At 42.0% G+C, this 20,592-nt stretch overlaps 2 protein-coding genes across 6 annotated transcripts in view; both read right to left on the reverse strand.

The window, feature by feature from the left end:
- Window positions 1-12,155, reverse strand: part of gmds (GDP-mannose 4,6-dehydratase) — a 249,391-nt gene extending 237,236 nt beyond the window's left edge. Inside the window, exon 1 of the mRNA XM_075486027.1 lies at window positions 11,911-12,155. Within this exon, the coding sequence (XP_075342142.1) occupies window positions 11,911-12,009 (99 nt within the window). The 5' untranslated portion in view covers window positions 12,010-12,155. The remainder of the gene's footprint in view (window positions 1-11,910) is intronic.
- Window positions 1-20,592, reverse strand: part of mylk4b (myosin light chain kinase family, member 4b) — a 147,430-nt gene that overhangs the window by 102,689 nt on the left and 24,149 nt on the right. For 3 of the 5 annotated variants that reach the window (XM_075486026.1, XM_075486025.1, XM_075486021.1), the window contains exons 11-13: window positions 20,325-20,556; window positions 18,298-18,346; window positions 16,628-18,182 (exon numbers count right to left, since the gene is read on the reverse strand). In XM_075486026.1, the coding sequence (XP_075342141.1) occupies window positions 18,302-18,346; window positions 20,325-20,556 (277 nt within the window). In that variant the 3' untranslated portion in view covers window positions 16,628-18,182; window positions 18,298-18,301. Of the gene's footprint in view, window positions 1-16,627; window positions 18,183-18,297; window positions 18,347-20,324; window positions 20,557-20,592 lie in introns of those variants that run through there. The other 2 variants (XM_075486024.1, XM_075486022.1) reach the window with 1 other exon arrangement.

The raw sequence follows: 20,592 nt of genomic DNA on the forward strand, positions 1-20,592 counted from the left end.
GCCCGGGTTCAATCCCCATAATGTCAGACCACGTTTTATAATTTTTTTATTTTATAATTATTTAAGCATACTTTCAGCATTTTCAACTGTTTCTAGCTTAATTTTATCTTCAAATTCTTCAGATCATTTCAAATCCTTCAAATCTTAACTACTTTTGCATACTTTCAGCTAGAGACACCATTCAAATTTTAAAATGTTCAAATCTTTTAGCTTTTTAAGATTTTTCTTTATTAAGGTAATTCAGCTCATGCATTCTCACAGCTGTTTCGCAGGAACAGCTCTTTCTAGTTGAAATTATTAACCTGTGCAGTGGAGCTGAATATTCAGTCATGGGAGGATTGGTGTAACATCGACATGAATCAGAAGCTTTGGGCAGACATTGGACCTGTGTGTGTGTGTGTGTGTGTGTGTGCAAGCACTGTCAATAAGGTCTTGTTCCCCTCACCCATGTTGCTTCGAGTCTTTTTTTCCTGCTCAGACTTTCCGACCGCACATTCAGAAAAACTCTGGAACATTCCAACCAAGTCATGGCATTCATCCTTCAATCCCCCCCCCCCCCACATATGTGCACACACACACAGGTTTAAACACACACTCATATGGTCACGGTGCCAGCGTGCCAGCCCCACGCTTCCTCCACGGATCTGGGGGTAGCAGCGGGGGTGAAGGCCGGGGAGCAGAGGGGGCAGTCGAGGAGGTCTGGAAGCTGGAGACAACATGAGAACTTCCACTCGGCACCGAGCAGGATGATCGTATCTCGAGCCGCATCGGGTCCCGTTCTTGAGTTACCGCGGCACAGTTTGTGCACGGTATCTCATGCCATGCTTGGAAAAACAATGGTGCTTCCTGATGGATGGAGTGAGCTTGTGAAACATGGGATTTTTTAGCACATCTTGAGGCTAAAAGGTTCCAAAAACCACACAAAGCAAGCTGAACGAATCACACACCAAAAGAGAGGCGTCGCATGATGAAAAGGGAAAAAAAAAAGTCACATTTATATCATATATATTCGTGTCAAATTTCAGATTGTTGAAATCTTAAATTCTTTAGATGCTTCAAAATGTCTCCTCTTAGATCCTTTAACACTGGAAACCCAATTTCACTGGTTCTTATATCGCCTGCGTGAAACATCCCAACATGAACGCGTGGGGTGATGCGTCTATTTAGCTTCTCTCACCGCGATTAGTTGTTGATCTGACACCAAAAGCTGCGTTTGTTTAAACAAAGCGAAGAAGACGGGAGACTAAGAAGCACCAGAACGCCCCCACTTTATCAACTTTGACTTTAAAATGGAGTTGGATAGGTAGCAGACGAATAGGACTTTCCTAATAGATTATATTTAGTATCTAAATATAAAAATAAAAACAAGATCAGCTTCCTGGAGGGGGGGTGAAAATCTCTTCTGGCATGGGGACCCTGAGGAGGGGCTGGAGAGTGTTGCTAAAAGGATGGAAACTCAGGCATCCATACATACTAATCCAGATTAGTAGAAGAAAATGTAATGAATCTAATTAATCAAATGTTTTCCCTGATTAATCACGATTAATCTCATTTGTACACAGAATCCAAAAATGAATTCAAAAGTAGTGTATAGCTTTTAGCATTTAGTTTTATTTTAAATGTGCTGCCATATGAATGAAAGTGCCACAACATTTGTTGTGCAAACACACTTTTAACATCAGCATCTTTCTGTAGTTTTTATGTAGAAGCCTCGCTCCACTGTCTGTTTCCTTGAATGACTTGCTGCTATCAGTTGTGTGTTTTGCCTTTCAGTGATATTTTAGACTGGAACTACTACGCTGAGAAGACAATTCAACTTGGCAGTGTTTACAGATGACTTTGGTTCTGTCGACTCCGGCGTCTGGAAGAACTTTAAAATGAAAACGGCCGAGTAAAAGTTCCGTACCCTTCTCCATGTTTGGTGGATCCGCCGATTACTTTCTTTTCCTGTTCCACAGCAGACAGCAACAGACTTTTACAAAATAAAAGCCTGTGAGCAACAGACTTTTACAAAATAAAAGCCTGTGAGCAACAGACTTTTACAAAATAAAAGCCTGTGAGCAACAGACTTTTACAAAATAAAAGCCTGTGAGCGACAGACTTTTACAAAATAAAAGCCTGTGAGCAACAGACTTTTACAAAATAAAAGCCTGTGAGCAACAGACTTTTACAAAATAATAAAATAAATAATAAAACCTGCGTTAATGCGCGATAAAATATTTATCGGCGTTAAATAATCAATGACGAGTTAACTCGCCCAGCCCTATTAAAAACCTTTTGTCACCTCATTTCAGCTGCCGTGTCTCAAAGATAACGGCCCCAAAAGGCCCAATCTGGAGCTCCGCCGTGCAGATATTCTGCAGAATGAATTCCATGACGGCATCATTCAGCCGGTGAAGAACAGCCTGGATTACAAACAGGGCATTTCAGGTCGCTTTGGACCAGCTTATTTTTTGTCGTGCTTTACAAATGTGGAGCAAAAAAAGGGAAAAGAAAGTCAACCCTTTGATAGACCACATCTACAGTCGTTCCCAGCACCTGCGTACAGAGCACCGCGGCCGTCGGACGGCCCTGATCCCCGACCCGCTTCTGCCTAAACCAGAGGGCGAGATGGGAGCCCCCCGTCCATCCAAACGGCGTTCAAAGCTCCGACCGATGTCATGTTTTCCTGCCCCTGTGCCAGGGTCAAAGCGTTCCATGCCAGACCAATATGGAAAACAAGCCTGAAGAGCTGCAGCTCTGTTTCAAAACAAGAGGCTCCTTTGAGGCCGTATAAACCCATAAACCCTGGCCTCACCTCGCCGTTTCCTGTTATGGGGAGCTGGGCGCGAAGGGAGCAGACACACACACACAAACGCTCACCTGCCATGTCAAAGCCACACCACCAACTCCCAGAAGACTCATTCAAGCATGTGACACGAAATCATCTATTTACGCTAAAGCAACACTGAATAAATACCAAAGAACTAGAGGAGTCAGAGGAAGGGGAAGTTTACGTTTATCAAAGAACATTAACATTAATACCGTCGCCAAAATTACCTGCAAGCATCTAAAAGAGAAAATGAGAACTAATTTAAAGGGATAGTTCGCCTCTTTTGACATGAAGCTGTATGACATCCCATATCAGCAACATCATTTCTGAACATCTTCTTACCCCCTGCTGCGTCCTGTGAGCAGAGTTCCAGCCTCGTTTTGGTGTTGACGAAAGTAGTTCCGGCTAGTTGGCTGGGGTTTAAAAAATAAAGCGTTTTGCTTCTCAAAACAATATGCGTTCAACAGAGTAATACATTTGCATCACAAAATCGTTCTCCAGGAAAAAGTCAGACCTCACAACCGCTTGGCCCTAATTTTGCCTCCCTTCGTATCACTGCCTGCTGTGCAGACCGAAGCGCAGACCGAGCAGCAAACACCGTAACAGGTGCGGCTATCACTAGGTGGCTGAACGCATTGATATGAAGGGAGGCAAAAATCGTGCCAAGCGATTGTGAGGTCTGACTTTTTCCTGGAGAACGATTTTGTGATGCAAATGTATTACTCTGTTGAACGCATATTGTTTTGAGAAGCAAAACGCTTTATTTTTTAAACCCCAGCCAACTAGCCGGACTACCTTCATCAACACCAAAACGAGGCTGGAACTTGGCTCACAGGACGCAGCAGGGGGTAAGAAGATGTTCATAAATGATGTTGCTAATATGGGATGTCATACAGCTTCATGTCAAAAGAGGCGAACTATCCAAAAAAAACAATCCAACGCGTCTAAAACATGTTAATCTTCTCAGAACTGCCCCCAACTGCAGTCATTAGCTTCAATCAACATTCCCATCATCATCAGGAAGCTTGCTACACATCAGCATCAGAAGGTGGAATTAAATTTCTCACCAAATTTAAACTTAAAATAACCGTTTGGTGACGTGCCGCCTGAGCAGGACAGAGGCTTGCTCCCAAGCCCAGTTCCGTCCTCCGGCCCTCCCACTTGGCCCTACTTTTCGGAATCAAGACGTAGTAGTTGTGTAGCCCTTCGACGAGCCATTAGGAGGGTTTACACGACCGACGTTAGATCTGGTAGATCTGCAGAAGCAAAGGGGGACACCTGCCTTACCCACAAGAACCAACACAGAAAGGTAGGGCCAAGCGGCGGGGCAAAAGGGGAGGAATCGGATTGTTTTTAACATGATGATCTAACTCCAAATAAGAGGAAACAAAAAGCGAAAACCGTCAGTGAACACATCTCAGTAACCGTGGCAGCATAAGGGCCAAAAATATTACAAATATCCTGTTTTCAGTCCTACAATCAGAGACTATTAAGCAGATTTACTTTTAAAATCAGGCCCCACGAGGAACAGGAGGGGCCTGATTTAACCTCACCAATTTAACCTCACCATCAAATGTTTTGTAAGCACTGGAACATTACAGCAAACAGCTTTTTCCCCCATGACTGATCAGCCTGACATTTACTTTCTACTTTCAGCATTTGGGCCAAACAACATCTAAAATTCCCAGACTTTAATCTAACAAACCGCCGCTTCTGTCCAAATCCCAAAGATGTTCAGCTTGCTGTGGTGAGGAGGTGAAAGCAGCAGACAGAAGGTGGAAAAGGTGTGAGTTTGGTACCCTCTGCTGTTGGAACAGTGAAGTGAGGTGAAATACCGAGGCCTTCGTTCGTAGGGCTGAAATCACCTGCCAAACATTAAGAAGAAACCAAATCTGGCTGCTGTGTCCAGCGTTGAAAGAGCTCGGTCTTCGTGCCTGCAGGCACGAGACGAGCATTTGTGTAAACACGGGGAGGGGGGGCCTGCGTGCATTTATTTGTCATTGTGCGTAAATTGCAAACGAATGGCTTTAATGTGTTTTCTTTAGACCACAGGCAGAAGCTGGCAAGCACGGCGCTGGTCTGCAATTAGGCCTGATAGGGCGTAATGGAGCTGTAATCACAAACCACAACATGCACACAAACACGCGGCCTGAAACGCTCTCCTCTAATTCAGCAGCGCTCGGGCACGTCACCGAAGCAAATGACTCAACGGGACAGGCTGAAATCAATGAGAATTAGGCAGAAACGGGGAAATATGACCACAGATATGAGCAGAGATATGTTTAAGGTATTCAGGGCTGTGACTAACAACCTCAGGTTTGTTTTTCACTTCCACAAGATCACACAGATGTCTTCAAATTGCCTCTTATTTCTATTTAAACGGGTTTGGTGCTGTAGAGTTTCAAGTTTTTAAGTTCATTTAGTGACTTAAACAGTAGCAGAAAAAAAAAAAAACAAGTTGTAGATTCTCAACCTCCTTTGAACCAATGAAATAACTTAAATAAATCAGCAAAACTGCAACAGCCAAAGCTTACAGGAGAGCCCACCAACTCACCCTTTTTTTCTATCGCAGCACGAGATCGTTAAGATGCAAGATGACGTAATCATTTTGAAAAAAAAAACGTTTGAAAAACGGCTGCTGCTCCTCATCTTTCTGCTTGTTGCACCTTTACGTAATTAACATCAACTACCCGTTTATATTTGATGGGGAAGTTCGTTTTTTGTTTTTGTTTTTTAAACCTGGACCTTATTTCTGGCATAAAATACGTTCATCTACTCACCGATAACAGTTTGGTGAAAGTCGGCGTCCTTCAGAAGATATTTAGATCACTGGAGATCGGCGTATATCCATATAACGGGAGAGAACAGGGCAGAGACAACACAGCCTCTAAATAAGGCATTATCTGTCTTTATTTCACCAATACTTTAAGACCAATGAATGAATGAACGCGTACTATTGCACTGTTAGCTCAGAGCTGCCGTGTTGTTGTTATCGGGGGCTTTCGACATAAGCGTCTACTGGGATGACGTCATCGACGCACGCCGCCGCAGCACCGGTAAGGAAACCCTTTTCCCGAAAAGACATTGGCTGTGTTCGAAACCGCATACTACTCCTACTACTCATACTGACTTTTTTCCCGGATGGATACTAGATTCGCCGAAATGTTGGGTATGCATCATGAGGTTGTTTATTTTGTGAAAATAACCGGAAGTTCGTTGCTCACTGCGGCTAGCTTTAGTAAGCTTTAGCTAAAGTTTACAGAGTTTAGAGCTTAAGTGAAATCAGCTTCAGGCCGGCTGATTTCGGCTCAGGCAGGAGCGAAATTAATTGTGGGTAAACACTCTGCATACTGTCTGATCGATAAGTATGCAGTATGGAAGTATGCAGTATGTAGTATGCGGTTTCGATATATAGTTATTATGGTTAACAGTGAATGGGACTTTCTGGTCAATAACATATTATTATTCGGAAATTATTTCATACATAAATGTAAATATATGAATGTAAAACCCAGATTTTTTTGTATTTCATAAAGATTTTTTTTCCTTTACCAAAGCCCTTAATATTATAAAAAAGTAAAAATGCCATGAAACTTTTTAGTTTGTTTGAAAAATACGATTTGCGACAAAAGCCCTAGGAAACATTGTTTTGTCTTTATTTATTTTATGAAGATTTTATTTTCATGTTTTCTGTTCTGCATTCTTCATATGCACCTGCTCCTTTAAAATGTATATAAGATGACTTAAGCCATGTATTTTGTACACGATTTAATAAAAAAAATAATAATAATAAAATACTCCGGTAAGGACGTCCATCGTTCTCAAAGTTGTCGTCCATGTCGTCACAATCTGATAAATATTCTGCCATGTTGCACAAAACTAGCAGCAGCAAACTCTGTGTGAAGATAGCTGACCGTCATGGTTGCTGCAGCCATCATAAACATGTAAACAAAATGAAAAGCATGTACAGTTGAGGTCAAAATTATTAGCCCCCCTATGAAATTTTGAGTTTTTTTCAAATTTTTTTCATGATTTTTTTAAAAAAATTTCCAAACATCCTAGTTGTATTTGGGATGCTTACATGAATTTACTTTGGACACAGAAACGAAATTATTTCACAAGAAAAAAAAAAAAAAGCTACCAAACTAATCGTTTCAGTTTCGGGGTATTTGGTATTGCCACCAGATAAATACCCCACCAGCCCAGAGAAATAGTAAACAGCTGCTTGTAATAACAGCACAACATGGTAGAGGGGCAGGCAGCTCATTTCAAGATAATTCAAACAGAATCTTTCTTATTTTCACATTATTCTACACTAATAAATACAGGTATGAATATTATATTTCATAGATAGATAGATAACTTTAAAAATAGCACAAACTGCCTGCCATGTACTGCTGTGGAAACCCCCCAAAGTGGTTGCAGAGCCTTTAATGGATGCATCGTTCCTTAAACCAAACATATTAATAGCCATCTTTTTTCTTTCATCGCTACGGTGACACCGTTGCTATGATCGTGAGTCCTTAAAACCGGCAGCTAAGGCTGAGCGTGCAGCTAATTCAGCTTCTACTACTGCGGATGAACTTGCATCTCTTCTGGTGTTTGAGCAGAGGTTGCCAGACTTCTGTCAGAGGAGGAATCAGCCTTTAAGGAGCCATCAGCAACCATTATGAGCAACAGAGGAGATGTGTGCACGGATTCTTAGCTTTATGATTATTATTGCTGGCCCTCGCTCAGCCTCCATCCTGTGGAGTCAGTAGAGCCAGCGGCGGAGGGCGAGGGGGGGGGGGGGGGGGGGGAGTGTATCAAACGGCGAAGGATGAAAAAAAAAAAAAAAAAAAAAAGAGGCTATTACGATGAACACGGAACAGCTAGAGGGGTGACGGCGCAACGCTGCGTTGTTTTCACAGCCTGAGGATGAAGAAAGAAGTGGGAACCTCAAAGCCAAAGCAAAGCTTTACTGTAGGACGAAGAGGGGGGACCTGTCCTCTCCGTAACCCCGGCTTGTAAAACACAAGCATCAGCCGGGGCCCTGGACAAGCTTCGCCTTGGCACACAAGCTGGTTTTCTACAAGTCTCACCATCTCTCCCCGATGCTTCACACTGAGATGACAGTCAGAAATATTCACAATGAGCAGCACGCTGCCATGAAATTTATGAACAGTAGTTAGCGAGCTGATTTACGGGCATCCCGGTGACCCATGCGGTCCGGTGAGTAACTCCTGAGATGGTGTATCCAGATGCCTGCCTGCCTGCCTCTCGCATGAGCTCTCAGTGTTCCGCAGTCATGCCATGACCGGCGGAATAAAAATGAATTAATGCTGTTATTCTTTTTGTCTGTTGAAGAGGGCGAGGGGAGACGGAGCTTTGGAGAGAGCAGCTCCGCTCGGGAAAGTGAGACGTTGAAAATGGCTTTCCAGGACCCCCGATAGGCGTCTCAGGGACGCATTCTGGGAACGGTCACGTGACAACCTCTGCCCGGCACGATGAAATGACGTTTACTGTGCATGCGAACAGATGTTCAGGTGCACTCGCTCACATTTATGTGCAAATTTCTTTTTATTGCTGCCACTTGTTCAAGCAGTCTTGTAAAAATCAAACGGTGTGTAATCTACTCTTTATGAACATTAAAGCTTCTGAGGAGCAGAGCCGCATGGAAAGTTCTCACCAACTTTATGAACACTTATGACTACGGCTGGGCAAGTTAACTCGTTATTATCGCATTAACGCATTGATTATTTAACGCCAATAAATATTTTAATCGCTCATTAATGCATGGTTTTGGGGGGCTTTTGTGCCTTTAATGGATAGGAAAGTTCAGAGAGACAGGAAGCAGGGGGCAGAGAGAGGGGGAACAACATGCAGCACAGGGCCGTCCGATGCAGGACTCGAAACGCGGCCAGCTGCAGAGAGGACTATAGCCTCTTGGGGGCGCCTGCTCAACCCACGAACTATGCTGATGTTAAAGGTGTGTTTGCACAACAAATGTTATGGCACTTTCATTCATATGGCAGCACATTTAAAATAAAACTAAATGCTAAAAGCTATACGCTACTTTTGGATTAATTTTTGGATTTTGCGTACAAATGCGATTAATCGTGATTAATCAGGGAAATCATGTGATTAATTAGATTAAACATTTTAATCGTTGCCCAGCCCTACTTATGACTTCAGGAATTGTAATTTTTTGATATCTTGGATATGGACAAGATGTTCCCAAGTCCCAATTATTTAAGTTAAACTTCTTATAAACATCTTATTGCTATGAATGTGCATTTATAATCCAAATAATCTGTCAGGATTGTTTGACAAAATCCTTGAAGAATGAAGGTATTGAGTGTACTTAAACTGATTGATTTGGGATTATCTGATTCTGTGCACGGATGAAAAAGGATGAGATTAACTGCATCAAACTAAACAAGATTAATATCCCAACACACAGCGGGCTGAAACGATGCTGAAACGTAAAGAAAGAAATAATAATAATAAATGTTATTTGATTTAAGGTAACCCTAAACAACAGCAGCTGAGGGTGTTTGGTGTGTCCCTTGTGAGCTGCCGTCCTTACGCTGCGGCGCAACACAGCAGTCTCTATTTAAGAAAGTAGTTTAATTATTTTATGATGGATTACATTTCTGCCAAGAGATCCCTTTAACATTGACGTAAAGAACTTTAAATATCACACACTATTAAGCTAGTTACTAACTTTTGAATCAAAAGAACTCGTTAAAAACTGTAAAATGGGAAATTATCTGCCTGATAAGTCTTTCTGGAACGCAGCGATTGTGTTGTTAAACCTTCAATCTGTAAAATAAAGCAGCAAGTAACGGGCTTTGGCTTTTCTTATGAAATCACGATGATTAATACAGAAACTCCTTTGGCCAAATGTGCGAAGCTGACGCTCGTTTTAACCGTTCAGATGGAGTTTAACTTCCTGTCCCTCCCTGAGACGACACCACAGACAGAAGCAGCCTGCATTCAAACAATAAGTTAACATCTGTATCCTCAACGTCCAGTTTCCACGAGTGAAACTCTGGCTTTTTGTGCTCGTTAAACAGTACGATCACACTTCTCCAGTTAGAACTCTCATGCTCATATAAACCCAGACATGCAGCAGCCTTCTATTCACACAAAACGTGCACTTTCCTGGGATGTGACCCATCAAACTCTCAGTCCCAACGGGCGAATTATAGCTCCAAAGAAGAGGATAAAGCAGATCCTGCAGCCAGGTGAAGCATGTGGCAGCTTCAAGTCAAGATATTTATCTCAAGAGTTGGCCAAAAAAAACTCTACCTGCATTCATCACAATACACAAGTGGGTACTAATGATGAATAAAACCACTAAAACGTATATATTCCCTGTGTAATTAGGCAGTTATGTGCCAATAAATCTGCTACAGCGGCTGAAGGATGACAATAAATTAACGTTTTGGACAAATGTTGTTTCTGCTGCCCCCACGTGGCCATCAAAGGAAACAACAATTAAACTCCACTTGCCACCAGCAGTGCTTCTTTTGCACGTTTGGGCCTCGTTGCAGACACACTGAGAAGAATCTGCATTCATTTCCAATAAATGGCTGCTATTCTTTCATGAATTAATGGGAAATTAATCACTAAATGCAGAAAAAAAAAAATCAATATAAAGACAAATAAAGAAAACACGATTGTACTTTTATTTTCTAATAAATATCAAGTTGGTAATTAGTTTGGAAAGTACGATGAAAGTGTCATGGCAGAGCGATCGCTCTGTGCAGCAGGTGTTCTTATAGTACAGGGCGTGAGATCAGATAAGATAAGAAGAAGAAAAAGAAGAAGAAGAAGAAGAAGAAGAATCTTCTGCATGGAAAATGCAAACGTGGCTAATGTATAACCTGAAGGCTTTCTTCTAATGTCCGGGTCTAAGTGGAGGCGTGTTCTTGGAAATCGTTCCTTGTCTTCTGACAAGAAGGACAAGGTTTCAGTGGTGTATCATGCTGATAAAATTGCAGTGTTCAAGCTTAACTGGTAGGTCTGCTGTGGGTGAGGCTGGTGGCAAATATGAGCAAACCGAGCGGTTTCCTGTTTATAACAACAGAAAAGTTCTTTAACACGAACAGCTCAATGAAACCAACCAAAGCACCACACATTTCTGCTTAAGGACATCAATGTGCACCACAGCAAAGTATTTTTTTGACCAATTCGGCTGCACGTTTTGCCCAACGAGAGCTGCAAAGAATGTCAGTTAACAAACCGATGCTACGCCATCCTGAGAGCCTGAAGAAAAGGCAACTGAACTTCTTTACTTGGTTCTTGAAAATGTTTTGTCTCCAATGCAAAAGAACATTTTTGGCGGGGAGTTTCAAGGTTATAAAAGCTGTTGCCGGGACATTGTTGTATTCTCAATGAGAATCTGAACCAACCATGATTTCCTACATTCAATTGTGCTTCCAAAACTGCCCATTTCAATGCCTTTGTAGTTCAGTTACTCAAAGGAGCACGAATATGGGAAAAAATAATGTCACAAACAGAAGTGTGAATGCATCTCAGACTCCATCTTTCTCACATCCCTGAAACTGCACAAGTGGAAAGATTAGTGGGCTTTTTCTAAAAGTTTAGCGTGGCTATCCCACTCAAACAAGGCCTCAAAAAGAGAAATAGAAGTATCTCTGACTGACATTTCCTGGTTGGAAACCTCTCCTAAACACACATCCTCTGTGAGCAGCTGATAGAATGATAGAATGTAGCGCACTACTGCACATTTATGTACACAAGCTAGATTTCTATATTTACTGTTGTTGCATGCTTATTTTATCTCATCTTTTATTATATTTGTACATCCAGTGCGGGCAACAAAGTAAAGAATTTCATTGTACAGGGAAACACGTTTCTAACTGCACATATGATAATAAACCTTTGAATCTCTAGAAAACTCCAGGTAAACTCTGCCTGCCTGAGAAGCAGGTGGGAATAATACTGTGTGGTCAGAAGCAGCAGCCGATTATCAACGCAGCCACACATTTCCGACAAAAGAAACCATCATAAAGTTTATTTCCGACAAAAGAAAACATCATAAAGTGTTGCTTTGAGATGAGTGGCTGAGGGCGCTTCGGTAATGTTACCTGGCCGGTGATGCCGGTGATGACAGCCACCTTCCTCCTGTTCATCGGTGCTCCGTTCAGCGCCGAGCTGGCGTCAGCAGGGTCGGAGCACTGGGCCATCTTTGTCCGGCTAAATGTTTACAGTCTGCCGCGAAAAAAGCAAAAAACAGCTCAAAGTATCGACAGAAACCGTCCGCGAGTTTACAACCTGAGAAACCAACGACTTTCCTCAGCATCCGTAAACCAAGCGGCACACTGCGTGACGTACACGGAAGCGACAGTGAGACCGACCAATGGGAAGAGAGGGACTGTTGGCGGAAGAAACCGGTTTTTTAAAGAGGACAGGAGCGCCGTGAGCCGCTGGAGTTGTTGGACAGAGCGCCCCCTTACGGTCGGAGGAAGAAGTAAACATTTCAATTTATGAACCGTACTCAACCGGTTCTTTAACTGGTTTTATTGATATTTTTTTAAATATTGACACATCGATTTTGTTACATTTTATTGCTTTAACTGTTATTTTATTTTTTTTATTTGTTTTTACTTATTCTTCTCTTTATTTATTACCTGCACTTTGGTACACCGTAAGGATTGTCTGTAAAGGGCTGTATAAATAAAGTACATTTACATCCTTTCTTCCGTTTACTTACTTTATTTATTTAGTCATCCAGCCATTCATTTTCCAGGCCAGAGGCAGAGTACACAGTGGATGGGTTGCCAGCCACACAGAGACAAACTTGTTGGATGAATCCAGAATCCCCAGTTAAGCTAACATGCATAGTTTCGGCTGGCAGGAGGAAACCGGAGTAGCTGCACCCTCACGTGCACAGGGGGGGAAACATGAACCTCCGCACAGTAAGGCCACAGCCAGACTTGAACCAGGAACCCTTCTGCTGTGAGGCAACAGTGCGAAGCACCACACCGCCGTGCAGGGACACAGATGAGTTTTTCAGGAATAAAAACAACACATTTTCAGAATTTCTCTAAAATCTTGTGTTGCTGATGCTTTTCCCACACTGTTTGCGTACGTTTTGGTTGCAGGTGTATTCACTGTCATCTGTAACTACGAAGCAGTTAGTAGTGTTACCAGATGTGAAATAATAAAGCATACAAAAAAAAAAAAACGGGTTCCCAGACAGGTTCTTTTGTAAAGATGAAGCAGCAAACATCCTGGCGAGGCTGTGTGGGAATGTCAGAGACTCAGATCAAATAAAAATGAATCAGCACATGCACTGGAAAAAAATCAAAGTCTTACCAAGTATATTTGTCTCATTTCTAGTCAAAATATTTCATTACACTTAATATAAGACACAACTGCCTAACAAGTACCATTTCAGCCAGATATAGGGACTTGTTTGAAGACAATACATCTGGAATATCTTGTTAAATGAAAAAGTCTTGAAAAGAAATTGTTTTGAGTCACATATCATATGAAACAAGTTTTTTTTTACATTTGAAGAGGTTTTTAAGCTAATTTCAAGATCACTTTTATCTCAAAAGTCCCAAATATCACATCTTATTTCAAGAAATCTTGACAAGCCAATATTTACTAGTTCCATTGGCAGATTTGTTTTGCTTATTTCAAGCAAAAACGTCTTGTATTTGTTGTTTTTCTTACTTATTTTTGGAGGGGCATTTTTTCCAGTGCGAGGGTGATGTTCAGTGAGTGTAGGAGATAAAGTGCCGCTTCATCAACGAGAGAAAAGCACTGTTGACCTGTAAAGTATAGCAAATATTTTTAGCTTAAACTGTATCCTAAGGGAGGAAGGAATCTGGGTTTGAGGGCTAACATTTATTACAGTTCAGGTCTGTCTGTGAGCCAAAACAAACACAATTCAGGAGCAGGACTTGATACCCTCGCCCTAAGAGAGGATTCATTTCGGAGGAGGATCCAAATCACTTGAGATGCTATCTTAACAGAGGTGCTCGAGCAATCTGAGCAGCTCACGGTCTTTTATTGTTCCTGCACATCTGATCCCGTGTAACAACATGTGCTCCAGCTGAGAGTGTCAGTAGCCATGTGATATCTTTAACTGTTGGCAGAGAGCACAACATGATGGGGAGGGGGGGGGGGTGATTTAATTACAATCTTAGGTAAACATCGTCATGTTAAAGGGGAAATATCTGCGCCCGGGGCCCTGAGAAGCACAGCAGTGTTCTGATCCATCAGAGGGAACAAACACTCGGCTCCGTTACAGCTCCAGGCTGCTGCTCTTCATTCGGGAAGCAGGTGTCTCATTGTGAGCTTCAAGACATTGGACTCCGACTGCATGTCTGCTGCTGTGCAGAAAGCTTCATCTTTCACACACATGTTGGAAACAGCAAAGAGGTTCAGGTCAGCAGAGACGGTCACTTTCACAGAGCACCCAGCTGTTCAGGATGCAGAGGGATGTCCACCGGCCCCTCCAGAGGGTTCAGAAGTTACACTGAGTCCATGAACAAGCTGTGGAAGAGTGAAAAACTCTTTAAAGGGATAGTTCGCCTCTTTTGACATGAAGCTGTATGACATCCCATATCAGCAACATCATTTATGAACATCTTCTTACCCCCTGCTGCGTCCTGTGAGCAGAGTTCCAGCCTCGTTTTGGTGTTGATGAAGGTAGTCCGGCTAGTTGGCTGGGGTTTAAAAAATAAAGCGTTTTGCTTCTCAAAACAATATGCGTTCAAAAGAGTAATACATTTGCATCACAAAATGGTTCTCCAGGAACGAACGCCACTTTCTTTCATTCATATGGCAGCACATTACGAATAAAACTAAATGCTAAAAGCTATACACTACTTTTGAATTCATTTTTGGATTTTACATACAAACGCGATTAATCGTGATTAATCAGGGAAATCATGTGATTAACTGGATAAGAAAATGTAATCGTTGCCCAGGTCTAGTTTTTAGATGATGGGAGGAAGCCAACACCCTGAAGTACCCAGAGCACACATACAAAATGCAGAATAGATTCAAAATCTCTTAAAGAGCTGTAATATCTGTTTTTTCGCTGCTGAATGAACATCAAACTGCCCCTGGGTGACAACAAAGACATCATCTTTTACCCATTATGAAGCCATTGCAGTGAACAAAATAAGCTGCATTCTGTAAAATGGCCTGCAGGGGGAGACAGAAGGTGCCTTTGTATTAAAACTCCTTCAGACCCTGCGTCCATTGGAATGGACATGACATATTTCTGTCTCTAAACCAATAAATACTCTGTAATTGAATGATGCCAGCAGTGCATGTTACTGACTGGATCCTGATTATCCAATCACAATCATTTCATGACTTTGAGCTCTGAGAGAGTGACAGACATCAGACAACATGAGCATGGCGGAGAGAAGAGCCCATTTTCAATCAAAAATATCAATTTATGTTCATGCTGGCCAAACTAATTTACTCTCAGTATGATTGTAACAGTTACAAGTGATAATATTTGAAGTTATTTTGAATATATATCATATCATTAATTTATAGGATTTTTTCAAAGTCATTGGGCGGGTTAAGCTAACACTCACATGTTTACTGTCAGTATATAAAGAAACAAAATACCTGTAAGCTTTTCATTTTCATACAGGTTACTAAAGGAAAAACAGATTTTTCAGGTAATCTTATCCTCAGTCACACATCTATTGTGATCATGTGTCAGATTGCATCATTTCTGTCTCTTCTTGCAGGCTCCGGGTTTTCCTGGTGATGACCTCACTGCTGTTCCCTGCCCACGCTGTGATACACCATCAAGTTCACATTCAAAACTGTATGTACAGACTCAGAACCATGCAAACATCCAGTTCCAGATGTTTAGGTCATACCCGATTGGTTACTATGTGGAAAAACTCAGCATTATTTTCCTTATGTTTTATGACATTTTACGCCCATTTTGTTGTGGCGTCCATTGAAATGGACAAGAAAAAAGAAGCTATTAAAGACAAAATTGACCAAAAATGAGTTTTTTGCACTTTGTTTTTATGTTGGAGAGGAGTCAGAATCAGTTTGAAAAAAAAAAATTGTTGGATCAGCCAAAAAAATGCAGGTCTGAAGGGGTTAAATGTATTAAATGTTTTTGTGTCATCTTGAAGTTTCAGCCGTCAGTACGTGTGTCTGAGCTAAAGTGCTTCATATCCTCGCTCTTGTCCCATTACAGCTCTGTGTGTTCCCTCCTGAACGTGTTGAACAGCAACAGGCAGATATCTGAGATTTCACTGAGGTGGGGGAAATTAATTACATTATTACACGGCTTTTGGTTGGAGGTTGATATTCTCTTTTCTTCATGCTCCCAAAGATCCCAACTAAGCTTGAAGACTTAATTTACCCTAATGAGGAAAGTTCATTCTCTGATATATATTTTAAGGGATGTGAAAAGTTCCACCTGTGGACTTGAATTGCAGGTCTTGTGTGTTTAGGCCTGATATTTGCTTTTTATTGGAGATCAGCTGTTCAACTGCATTATGCAACTGACAAACAACCAGTCGTGATCAAATAAAACACTTATATTGAAACAGTTCACAGTGAAATTTCCATGGATTACCCAAACAAAGACGGTTGCCAGGTTTGGAAGATTTACATTTCAACAGACCCACAAAAATTCAGTATAATTCAAAGTAAATAGTCTCAGGATAATACTGATGTATTGTTTTTTTTAATCAAAAAGAAAAAAAACTGCAATATTTAGCAACTTATTCTACATTTATTCTCATCAATTTCCAAGAAAACCTTAAAAAATATATATATATCATAACTTCAATAAACAAGTAGTCAAATCACGAAGCTTTTTATTTCAAATTGGATCAGCCAACAAACTGCTGTGTTCTCCACTCTGTTATTGGCCTATCCATCGAGCTGAACCGTGCATTTACACTTCATAATGTATGTGCCAAACTACAGCATGTGAAATCCTGTTTATCTCGATTAAAAGCTTTGTACTTCAAGTACAGTCTGGTGCTGAACCAGCAAAATAATGAACATAAGAACGCACTTCAGTCACAAATCATTCATAGGTAGTATGTGTTGTTCATTATGCCTTCATGGAAGGTGAGAGGGCTACTCCAAAACTGCCGAAGCGAGACAAGCGGGCGGCACGAATGCGTCGGAAGCCACCGCTGTGCACAGCGAAAAGTAGCTAAAAATGCAGTTGAACTCTTGGACGAATTCACCGAGACGCGTCCATGTTTCAGGGGCAAAATGGAGAAGCGTTTGTGTTATTTACAAAATAAATTAACGGGGTGTGAACTCAAACTCAACAAAACTTATAAATAACACAACATTTTCATAAGACTTGTAACTTAAAAGAAATCTGCTTTCACAAAAATATATCATTTCAATGTTAGCGTCACGGATGCATGTTTTCCTCAAAGCTGGAGCATGCAAACGACCGCACAAAAAGACAGGGGCTGTGTTCGAAACCGCATACTACATACTGCATACTCATCGATCAGACAGTATGCAGAGCGTTTACCCACAATGCATTTCGCTCCTGCCCGAGCTGAAATCAGCCGGCCTGAAGCTGATTTTGCTTAAGCTCTAAATTCTGTAAACTTTAGCAACATTTGAAACATTTTCAGGTGAGAAAGTAGTCGTTTAGATCCCCAACGTGTTGAAAACCTGACAAAATACCGGCTGTTTACAATTTTGTTCCCACGAATTCGGCGCTACTAAAGCTAGCCGCAGTGAGCAACGCACTTCCTGTTATTTTCACAAAATAAAATACCTGTTGCCTTTTATCATAGGGAAAGCCATTACGATACAATTGGTGCTTTTGTTTTGAAAACAGGAAGTGAACCTACCCTCGTTGTAGCTAGCTTGAAACGGCCGTTTTGACAGGAAATGACGATCGGCGACGTCACGTTACGTTGCATCTTGGGTAGTTTGAGTATGAGTAGTAACCTCATGATGCATACCCAACATTTCGGAGAATCTAGTATGCATCCGGGAACTTCTCGCTTACTCAAACTCGCATACTAACTCAAAAAGTTAGTATGAGTAGTAGGAGTAGTATGCGGTTTCGAACACAGCCAGTGTTTGTTTGATGCTGAATAACGGATTTTTCGGTTTCTGGAGTGGTAAAGGTGATGATAAAAGTGACACATACTGCGTCTCTAAGAGTGGGCACAGCTACAGTGTTATAACATCACAAAGCTAAAGGGTCCACTACTCAGGACGTCATTTCAGACCGACATGGTGAGGATGCAGGGCAGGGAGCAGTAATCCAGAGGCTGTACGGATACAGCGGTATTGGTCCAGTGTTGGGCCTCAGGGGCCCGACTTTATCGAAAGGTTTGCCGGGGTGGTGGGGGGGGGTCTCACAGCGTTTCTAAGAGGAAACAAACAAAAAAACGTACAGCTCAGTCGGTGAAAATATGACCAGAATCGGCCTTAGAATTCGTACTTTGCAGACGTGCAAGCTGACAGAAATAAAGTGGTCTTACCTGATTAGCTCTCTGGGGGCGGAGCATGTGTGGAGTGACACTTGTTTTTCTGCAATTCACAAAAAAACGAAACATTTGAAAGTTAAACTGTCCTCACAAATCCATTCATAGCAAACTCTTCAATGGTTTACTCGGTAATTGAAGTGATAAAAAAATGCAAAAATCTGTTGAATTTAAACAGGCTGAAGACCCGTTTTCACTCCCAACTCGGCATATAGTGAAGTTTCTTCCAGGCTTGTAACATAACACCTGTGAGACATGTTACCGCGGCAACACGGAAAATGTCAGCAAAATCTTCCAGAGTAAGATTATCTTATCTTATCGTGTGCCCCCCCTCCCTATTAACAAATAGGGCTCGGCGAGTTAACTCGTTAATTATTTAACGTCGATAAATATTTTATCGCGCATTAACACAGGTTTTATTTATTCATTTTTACAAAAAAAATTTAAAAAACGAAATACATTTTTTCGGGCTTTTGTGCCTTTGAAAGGACAGTTCGCCTCTTTTGACATGAAGCTGTATGACATCCCATATCAGCAACATCATTTATGAACATCTTCTTACCCCCTGCTGCGTCCTGTGAGCAGAGTTCCAGCCTCGTTTTGGTGTTGATGAAGGTAGTCCGGCTAGTTGGCTGGGGTTTAAAAAATAAAGCGTCTTGCTTCTCAAAACAATATGCGTTCAAAAGAGTAATACATTTGCATCAAAAAATCGTTCTCCAGGAAAAAGTCAGACCTCACAATCGCTTGGCACTATTTTCTCTCCCTTCGTATCACTGCCTGCTGCCGCCTGCCGACAGCCACGCCTGTTACGGTGTTTGCTGCTCGGTCTGCACGATCCCTTTAATAGCTCTTCCTCAGTCCGGTCTGCTCTCTGAAACTTAACCATGAAAAAAAAGTAACCAAATATGTCGTATTTGAGTGAAGCCATCCTGAAACGGCTTCTTTTGTTGTTGGTGAACTACAGGCTGCTGATTATCAACAGATTCGGTTGTTTGCGCCTCTCGCTTTAACTGCTCCAACACTGCTTTGGTCATTGCTGAAATGAGTGAAATTAGTTGTATTTGTCGATCAATGCAGTTTTGGGTACTTCACCACATGCTCCTTTTCCCAGCTAAGTAAACCCCCCCTAAGACAACGTATGGCAGATTTCGTATCACTGCCTGCTGCCGCCTGCCGACAGCCGCGCTTGTTACGGTGTTTACAACTCGGTCTGCACGGTCTGCACAGCAGGCAGTGATACGAAGGGAGAGAAAATAGTGCCAAGCGATTGTGAGGTCTGATTTTTTCCTGGAGAACGATTTTGTGATGCAAATGTATTACTCTTTTGAACGCACGCTTTATTTTTTAAACCCCAGCCAACTAGCCGGACTACCTTCGTCAACGCCAAAACGAGGCTGGAACTCTGCTCACAGGACGCAGCAGGGGGTAAGAAGGTGTTCATAAATGATGTTGCTGATATGGGATGTCATACAGCTTCATGTCAAAAGAGGCGAACTATCCCTTTAACAACTTTAGATGGGATGAAGCATAAATAAAGCCCCCTTGGACCCTCCTGTGGAGCCCACAGTACCAACACTAGAGAAAACGGTGATGAAGATGAGGCAAAGGAAGGATGCAAACGTAAAAGGTCCACAGAAGAGAGTCATTCTCCTCCACTAAAGGCCTGAAAACGGCTCATTTTCAATCCAGCTTCGTCCTCCCTCCCTCTACTTTACCACCACCACAGGTTTTTGGCTAGTTTGCCATGCCTTAGAGTGGGATTGTGTCTGCACTCCAACATTTATAAACGATCTGATAAAGCGCAGCAGACTGTGCCTTTATGAGACGAGAGCCAAATCAAAAGGAGTCAGAAGCGCTGTAGCGGAATCATACAGCAAAGCTTATTATAGCTGACCCCAAAGTTCAGTTATGGACTTGAAAATAAGCAACAAATCGACTCTTTAGTTCTGTTTTCTGCAAAGAAATGCAAGCAGAATGCGACTTAAATTCATAACGCCTTTAGAGGACTGGAGGCCGTTTTCTACCTTCTGATTTAGTCGATAGTGCAAACTCCGGTCCGACAGCCAGGGGTGTTTCAGGGACTCCGTGGCGCTCATCCTCCAGCTCTTGCTCTTCACGAGCAGACGTGTGATAAAGTCTTTGGCTTCGTCGGAGATGTCCGTGAACTCCTCCTCCTCGAAGTTCCACTGACAGGCCAGGATGTTGTTCAGGGTCTCGTTGTCGTCGTCCCCCAGAAACGGAGACAAGCCGCTGAGCCTGGACAGAGAAGAAGAAGAGGAAGAAGAGGCAGGT

This window comes from Odontesthes bonariensis, chromosome 15 (genome assembly GCF_027942865.1).
Source record: "Odontesthes bonariensis isolate fOdoBon6 chromosome 15, fOdoBon6.hap1, whole genome shotgun sequence".
NCBI lineage: Eukaryota > Metazoa > Chordata > Actinopteri > Atheriniformes > Atherinopsidae > Odontesthes > Odontesthes bonariensis.